At 44.7% G+C, this 8,187-nt stretch overlaps 1 protein-coding gene across 1 annotated transcript in view; it reads left to right on the forward strand.

Annotated features, from left to right (window-relative positions):
* The first annotated feature begins 2,920 nt into the window (after positions 1-2,920).
* JDP2 (Jun dimerization protein 2) overlaps positions 2,921-8,187 on the forward strand; it is a 6,336-nt gene continuing 1,069 nt past the window's right edge. The window contains exons 1-3 of the mRNA XM_015418335.1: positions 2,921-3,163; positions 7,222-7,326; positions 8,130-8,182. Of these exons, the coding sequence (XP_015273821.1) occupies positions 2,963-3,163; positions 7,222-7,326; positions 8,130-8,182 (359 nt within the window). The 5' untranslated portion in view covers positions 2,921-2,962. The remainder of the gene's footprint in view (positions 3,164-7,221; positions 7,327-8,129; positions 8,183-8,187) is intronic.

Genomic DNA, 8,187 nt, shown 5'->3' on the forward strand with positions numbered 1-8,187 from the left:
CAACCCGGAGCCTCCTGAGCTACCATTACCAACGCCACAACCAACCTCCACACCTCGGGCTCCCGAGGTAAATCCGACCGGCGCCCCGGAACCGCGCCGCTCCACCAGGACACGGCAACCCCCAGCGTACCTACAGGACTTCGTGTGTGGGTAGTCTGGACTATGGGGGGAGGGGTGTAATGTATCCGCCATTACCACGTGCGCGACCGTTGGGCCATGCGGTCAAGCACAAGCCCCAAGCTTCGTTCCTGAAGAACAATAGCGGAGCGGATCCTAGCCCGCACCAACCAGAGGGCCAGGTCCGCGGCCGAGAGCCAATGGGACTCTCGGCCACTGTAAATAACCTATAGGGTCACTAGGGGGTGTGTTTGGTGGTGGGCTTTCTGGGCATATATACCGGCCTGCGTGCCGGGGTGTTTTTGTCTTGTTCTTCACTAATAAAAGTACTTTGCTGAAATCACTCCACGTTTCTGAGTACTTTTCAGAAACAGTGCTGCCTTTAGAATAGCCGACTGATGCAGCTTTTTAGTCAGTTTGGGAAAACCTTCCTGTAAGCTGCCTGAATTATGGATTGTCTGTGTGTGCAAAGGGGTGTCAAGTTGCAACCGACTGGTGGTGACCCCAGCAGGGGGCTTTCAAGCCAAGTGAGAAGCAGAGGTGGCTCGCACGTTGCGTCCACTTGCAGAGTTTTCCTTGGTGGTCTCCTTTCCAAGTACTGACCCTGCTTAGCTTCTGAGATCTGATAAGATCAGGCTATGCCATGCTATTTTCCCTCCCCACGGATTGTCTACAGCCATCTAAATCTGAGTTTTCAAAATGATAACACTGATCATAGAATCATAGAATGTTAGAGTTGGAAGGGATCTTGCAGGTCATCTAGTCCAACCCCCTGCACTCTGCAGGAGCATAGCCAAAAGATAACCCTACATACCTACAACATGCCTGAAAGATGGTCGTCCAGCCTCCGCTTGAAAACGTCCACTGCTTTGGTAGTTAATTGATTTAATTACAGGTATTAGTCATGTGATTCTTTCTGCTCTTTCAGTTCTAAGCAAAGTTACACCCCTCTAAGCCCATTAACTTCAATGAATTTAGAAGGGTATAACTCCACTTAAGACTAAACTGTAGGTGTGTGAAACCCCTACTGATTTCAGTGGGGTTGATTTCAACCCTAAGCTTCCTTCTTAGGATGTGACAAGTCCAATCAGCTCGGTAGGACTTGGTTCCTAGTAAACATGAATGTATGTGACTGCATGTATCCTTAACTTTCTCTTAAGTCCAGTTGATTTCAATGGAATGTATAAACTTTGGGCTGGGATAAACACCAATTCATTTGAAATGTGGTGTTGGAGGAGAGTTTTATGGATACTGTGGACTGCCAAAAAGACAAATAGTTTGGTCTCATCATGAGCAGACAAGAGTCACTGGAAAGGACAATAATGTTAGGAAAAGTCGAAGGCAGCAAGAAATGAGGAAAACCCAATATGAGATGGATTGATTCAATGAAGAAAGCCAAAGCTCTCAGTTTGCAAGACCTAAGGCTGTTAAAGATAAAACGTTTTGGAGGACATTATTTCATAGGGTTGCCATAAGTTGGAAGCGACAACACCACTTAACATACACATACAAATGCCCATCCAAGTGTCACTGAAATAAAATGGAATTTGTGTGTTTAACCTGCTCTGGATTGTGCCCATAGTTCTGAGATTCAGTGAAAAGTAACTGCAGAAACACCGTCATTTATGATGGCTGTTGACTTCAGAGCAGGACTCTAAAGAAGTGGCACAGAAGTATCCTAAATAAATAATTCCCTTTGAAAGTGGTATTTTAAAAAATATTCTTTGACATATGTATTGTATATTTTTCTAGTTCCCACTAATGTGAAACAATAGCAATTGTTTTTATCCAAAATAATTCTACAGATAAAGTTTTCCATCACTTGAAAGTCATCTAAATTTTATCTTATTTCCTTTTTCTTAAAATAGTTGTCATAATCTCTGGTTCTTACCTCACACGTGCTATGATTAAACATTTTTGTTTCCTGACTTTTCCTAACCTCTTGGGGAGATGGTAGTTGCAGATGAATGTTTGGATTTAGGGGCAAAGCAGTATCTGTCTCATTATTAGTGCTTCTCTTCCCTTGGACATGAAGTTTATCTTATTTTGTCTGCTTCCTGTTTTTAGCCTATCCAAAGCAGCTTTTGTGAGGTGTGTACTGCTGGTAGACTGGAAGGTAGGGCATAGGAATGCTTTTCCCCTCTAAGGTGGCTTCCTTATACTGTCACCTTCATTTGAATTGATAATTTGCCTTGAAGATTGCACCTAATATAACCCCCATCCTTCCTAGTCTTAAATAATTGGTGCAGTTAGCTTGCTAAATTCCTTGTAAGTGTTCTGAGGTAAATATACTGAACAACCTGACTCCTAGATTAAGCAGTCACTGCCTTTTTAATGTTTGTTAAAGAGAGAAATTCACAAAGCTGGTTATATCGCCCTCTGGCATAGAAATCAGTAAACCCTTCTTATCTTTCTCTGCCCAACAACCTATTCATACTTGACAAGAGAGTGGTGTGGGTTTGTGACTGCAACATGAAATATTTGCTGTTTGGTAATCCTAGCTTTGATAGGGCTTTATCTTGGCCAACTACCTACCTTGGCATTATCTCCCCCCCTTATGTAACTATTGCACAGCATTATGGCTGAACAGTATGAATGGGATTTCATAATAACAGCTTGTGTTCAACTGGATTTCCTTCAGTGTGTCTGGGTGACCTCCTTGAAAGATGTTTCTTCACCGCACTGAGAGCCTGGCTACCAAGTTAGTAGGGATTGGTTTTCTTGTGACAAGATACTTGAACAGAAACAAACAAATCATTCCTTGAGTGTTATCGCTGCTTAACTTCTAGTAGTAACTAATGGTCTCTGTTTCTTTCCTCTAGACTGTGGGGTTGTGTCTCTTGCTATGATGCCAGGGCAGATTCCAGACCCATCCCTGACAGCTGGCGCTCTGCCTGGCCTTGGCCCCTTGACGGGACTACCTGGTACCACCTTGACAGCAGAAGAGCTCAAGTATGCTGATATTCGCAACATTGGAGCCATGATCTCACCACTACATTTCCTGGAAGTGAAACTGGGGAAAAGGCCTCAGCCAGTGAAAAGTGAGGTGAGTTCCAAGAAGATGTTGCCAAGCGCCAGCTGTTTCTGTAGAATGTTGCCTCCAGCTCTCCATAAGCAGCGATGTTTGCAGACTTTTTTTCCTACTGATATATCAGTCTAAGAATGATCCACCAAGCCAGCTTCTATGAACCATAACTAAGCAGGTGAAATTGTAGGCACAGTTTTAAACAAACATGGCTACTGATTTTGAGGGGGCTCACCTTTAGATGCATATAGCTGTGATGATGTGTTGCCAAGACTGATGTGCCTCCATTTGTTGGCATCTCTCCTTACCATTTTGCCAACACTTGGTCAGACTTCCTTTGCCAGATGCGGAAGCCTCTTCCAGATTTTACAGAAATCTCCAGAGTAGAGGTGGGCTGATGAAAAGAATTTCAATCCTTGGCAGGATTGCGTCTGAGCCCCCTGTAACAATGGCTGGCTAATCAAAGAAAGAGCTAAGGTATGCAGGACCTTTAGAAGAAGCAAACCCCGGGAAGCAAACCCAGCACAGCAAGACCAAGGCACCATGGCTGTTTTATTGTATATTTGGACCTAAGCAAAGCTATAGTCTAGGAAAAGGCTGCCTTCATTCCCTTCATACCAAGGATTCTTTCACAGCCGGTTCTTGTGTGAATGGACCAGTCAAGCCGCTTTCACATCTCTAGTCCCTCTCTTCCTTCTCCGGTTGGGCGAGTGGCACATCCACCTTGCCCTCCCTCCTGATCCAGTCAGTAGTACTGATTCTGATTTCTTCACTCATCCTGGCAAGTCTGCCAAAGTTAACTTTTATTTTGCGATTGTGCTCAGTCTCCATAGCTGAGCCCCCATCCTTAAACTCACACATACTGTCAACTTGCACACACAGGCCCCTTTGCACATGCTCCCACTCACTTCCTCGCCTCCTGTCTTTGTGCCCTGGGTTTTGACATTGTGATCAGACCCAGCCTCATTCCCCAGTGCTTGGAACTGCTGCTGGATCTTCTGTTCTCTCTGATAATTCCGATTTTTTTACAGCCTCTGTTTTTCTTTCTAAGCCTGCTTTGGAACTTTTCATTTCAATCCGAAACCTGTGGGCACACCATGTTCATTCCCCTCTCTTTGGGCCTCACTCTGAGTCCTGTTCAAATGTGCTGCCCTGTCCACAAGTCCATTTGGTAACAGGTGCTGCTGTGCGTGAGTTTCATCCTAAGGCCAAACTATAACAGCAAGGTAGATGTGTGATCAGATCTCTCCCGTCACATATAGGTTGGCCCTTAGATTAGGGACAACTGTGGTGTACCTAATAAGTGACAGTATCAGCTGCTGTGAGGGTCTTACCCTCCAGTCCAAAAGACAGTGAAAATTGTAGTAAAGCCTTTTCTATGGCCTATTCCTATGGCAGTGTTCAAGTATTCCATCACAGCAATGGTTAAATGGGTAACAATGAATGTACATAGATTCAGGTGGGTAGCCGTGTTGGTCTGAAGCAGTAGAACAAATTTTAAGTCCAGTGGCACCTTTAAGACCAACAAAGTTTTATTCAAGGCATAAGCTTTTGTATGCACGCACACTTTTTCAGATACTTCAAAATGGCAGTCATCAGTCCATACATATAGGTAGAGGGTGAACAGCAAATTAGCATACAACATAATGAAGATGTTTTAACAGATGCAAGATCCAGACAGGAATAACAAGCTAAGTTTATATGGTCACCATTTGTTTGGATTTAATTCCGGGGGGGAAACACAGTGAAACAAATATGTCAAAATTGGAGACTGATGTGTAAATGCATCCTTCTTAATTGTGGGATGCTAAGCATAATTAACGGAGTCCCTGTTGTTACTCTCCAGCCATCTCCATCTTGCTGTTCACCCTCTACCTATATGTATGGATTGATGACTTCCATTTCAATATATCTGAGAAAGTGTGCATGCACACGGAAGTTCATACCTTGAGTAAAACTTTGTTGGTCTTAAAGGTGCCGCCGGACTCAAACTTTGTTCCAGTGAATGTACATATTTACATATGTGAAATTACTTGCTGGTTTAGAGAAGGTATTCACAAAAGAACCCATTTGAATATGATGCAGCTTAGGAGAAGACACAGTAGTGGAGCTAAGGGCCTATTTTTGGAAACTGCCAAGACAACAGGCAGGGAGTTGAGAGCTGAGTGCCCGGTATGTTGTCAGTTTGTGTGAAAGCCAATTTAAAAGTGGTGATGACGGAAGAAATTCCTGAAAGGTGTTTGTAAAGGTCCTTTAATATCACTTAGCTTTAGGTCCTGTAGGTTTCAAACTCCTACAAGCATTTCCTCTGAGAATTCTGAAATGCGAGAGCTGGTTTCTTTTCCTTCTCCTGCCTAAATGCACCTGAGGGAGAAGGAATATTTCTACAGCTATAATTCTATATAAATCAATAGATTAATCAAGTCCAGGTTAGTCAGAGAGATCTAGTGTAGAGGCCAGGCTGGAAGTCTCTGCTTTATTCCTTCTGTGAACTTACTTAGATAGCCTTAGCTAAGGTGGCATTCCCTCAGGCTCAGCTCTGCTCTCAGGCCTCACAGTAGGGGAGGGATAATTATCATAGCTGCAGAGATAATGAGTGTGAAGCACTCTGAACACTCAATATATAAGTGTAAAGTAAGGCTCCTACTCAAGATCCCCTCCTTTGATCAATGAGTAGGGCTGAGATTGTTGTGCCATTGTTCAGGCTGTGTGGGCTCCTTCCTCACATAGTGAGAGAAAATATTATAGGTGACCTTACTGGAAGCTTTAAAAAAAATTATTATTTTGCACTTAAGAGAACCAATATGCCCCTTTCATTATCCTTCAAAAAGCACACATATTTATAGCATTTGGTAAATACACAGTTTCATTCAAATATAAAGGATGAACTTTGATTTTAATCCAATAAAGTAATAAAACTTTAAAAAGTTCTCTTGACAGCCTTAATCCCAAGGGGGGGGGTCTTTATCCTAAGGAGTCTTGTTCTGGTCCAGAGAAAACACTTAAGAGCGCAGTGTGCTTGTCCAGAAAGGGATGCAGAGACCCATGGTCAGTGGATGCCATTCAGGAAGTCCAGACTGGACTGCTGGAGAAGAAAATACATTCTGTAAGAACCAAAAGGGAAGGGCCGTGTCCCAGTGGTAGAGGATCTGCTTTATATTGCAGAAGGTCCTAGGTTCAATCCGTGGGATCTCCGTTAAACGGGATCAGGTAGTCGCTGATGTGGCCCTGGCGTGGATGGCCCAAGCTAGCCCTCTCTCGGAAGCTAAGCAGGGTTGGCCCTGGCTAGTACTTGGATTCAGAAGTCCCGGGTTGCTAGGCAGTGGCAGGCAATGGCAAGCCACCTCTATTTGTCTTTTGCCTCGGAAACTCTATGGGGTTGCCATAAATTGGCTGAGCCTTCCACCACAATAGCTGATGTGAAAGACCCCCAGCCTGAGACCCTGGAGAGCTGCTGCCAGTCAGAGTAGACAATACCGTCCTTGATGGACCAGAGATCTGAGTCAGTGTAAGGCAGCTTCGTATGTACCATGTAATCAACAGATGCGTATACTCAGGTTTATGATTTAGACCAAGAAAGCAGATTAATCTGATTTTTCCTTAATTTTTTATTGTAAAACTGATTCCTGCAGAGGTTGAGTATTTGGTGGTCCTCTCTGCATTTGCACACACTTTAAGCATTGATTTGGGATACCATGAGTATTGAACACAGGGACCGTCTAACAATTTTTGGAATCATCCAACATTTGCATCAACAACAACAAAAAATGTTTGCTAGTAATCAAATTGGTGTGAGTTCATAAAAGCATGCTTGTTCTTCATCTGCAGTGCAGTCCAAAGCAGAGTTACACTCTGCTAAGTCCATTGAAGTCAGTGGGCTTAGAAGGGTGCAGCTCTGTTGGGGACTGCACTATTAATGTTTACATTCCAGAAAGTTGAAACCAAATCCAAGCTCAGCAGTCCGTGAGATCTGTGCAGCAAAGCCCATGAGGAAAAGTAAGTGCAAAAGGCAGAAAGGGAAGCTGTTGGCTTCCTTTCTGTCTGGGTGTAACAACGTGGTTGTTTGTCTCTCTCTTCAGCTAGACGAAGAAGAGGAAAGGAGGAAAAGGCGCCGAGAAAAGAATAAAGTAGCTGCGGCTCGGTGTCGGAATAAAAAGAAGGAGAGGACAGAGTTCCTGCAGCGAGTGAGTACCTCAGGCTGGGAGCTGTTGTTTCACCACAGCTTCATGCTCTTGCGCCACACACGCTCAGCCTCACAGCGTGCAGCTCCCCCCAAAGATTAGATGTGGCGTGACAGATTCCACAACTTTAATGCAGAGACTTAGTTGAAGAAAATGCCCCACATGTTCCTAATGGTGACCTCTTGGGGTGGGTTGTGCTTATGTGACTAGAAATGGCCCCCTCAGAGCTTCAGCAAGTGAACTTGTCTTCAAGATGAGTAGCTGTGTTAGACTGTCTGTAGCAGTAGAAAAGGGCGAGAGTCCAGTAGCACCTTAAGGACTCTTTTTCTACTGAGCTTGTCTTGTTAGGCATGTGGGTGGCCCTTTGTGTAGCTCCTCTGTTAAAATGTAGCTGAAGAAGTATGGTTCCACTTGGAAGTCCCCACGGGGGTCCTCCTCCTCTGTGTGTTGTGTGAATGTGTCACCACTTGGCATTAACAAGGGAGCTTGGCTCTTTCCCCCCTCCCCCTTTTGTGGGACTGAGTGATGGCATGACGTCTTCCGGGGCTCTGTGAACTCCTGAAGCTGCTCTGTTCAGAGGTCAAATCATTGGGCTCTCTGACTGTCAGCAGCTCTGCAGGGTCTGAGGCTGAGGTCTTTCACATCATCTGCTGTCTGATCTTTTTAGCTGGAGGTGCCAGGGGGACTGAACCTGGGACCTTCCGCGTGCCAAGCAGAGGCTCTGCCACTGAGCCGCAGTCCCTCCTGTGGAGCCACCCCTGTGGATCGTGCCACTTAATTCTTCCTGTTTCTTTGGTCCTGCTTAGGAATCTGAGCGCCTGGAGCTCATGAATGCTGAGCTGAAAGCCCAGATAGAGGAGCTGA

Source organism: Gekko japonicus, unplaced genomic scaffold (genome assembly GCF_001447785.1).
Source record: "Gekko japonicus isolate JY-2015 unplaced genomic scaffold, Gekko_japonicus_V1.1 scaffold3, whole genome shotgun sequence".
In the NCBI taxonomy this organism is placed as follows: domain Eukaryota; kingdom Metazoa; phylum Chordata; class Lepidosauria; order Squamata; family Gekkonidae; genus Gekko; species Gekko japonicus.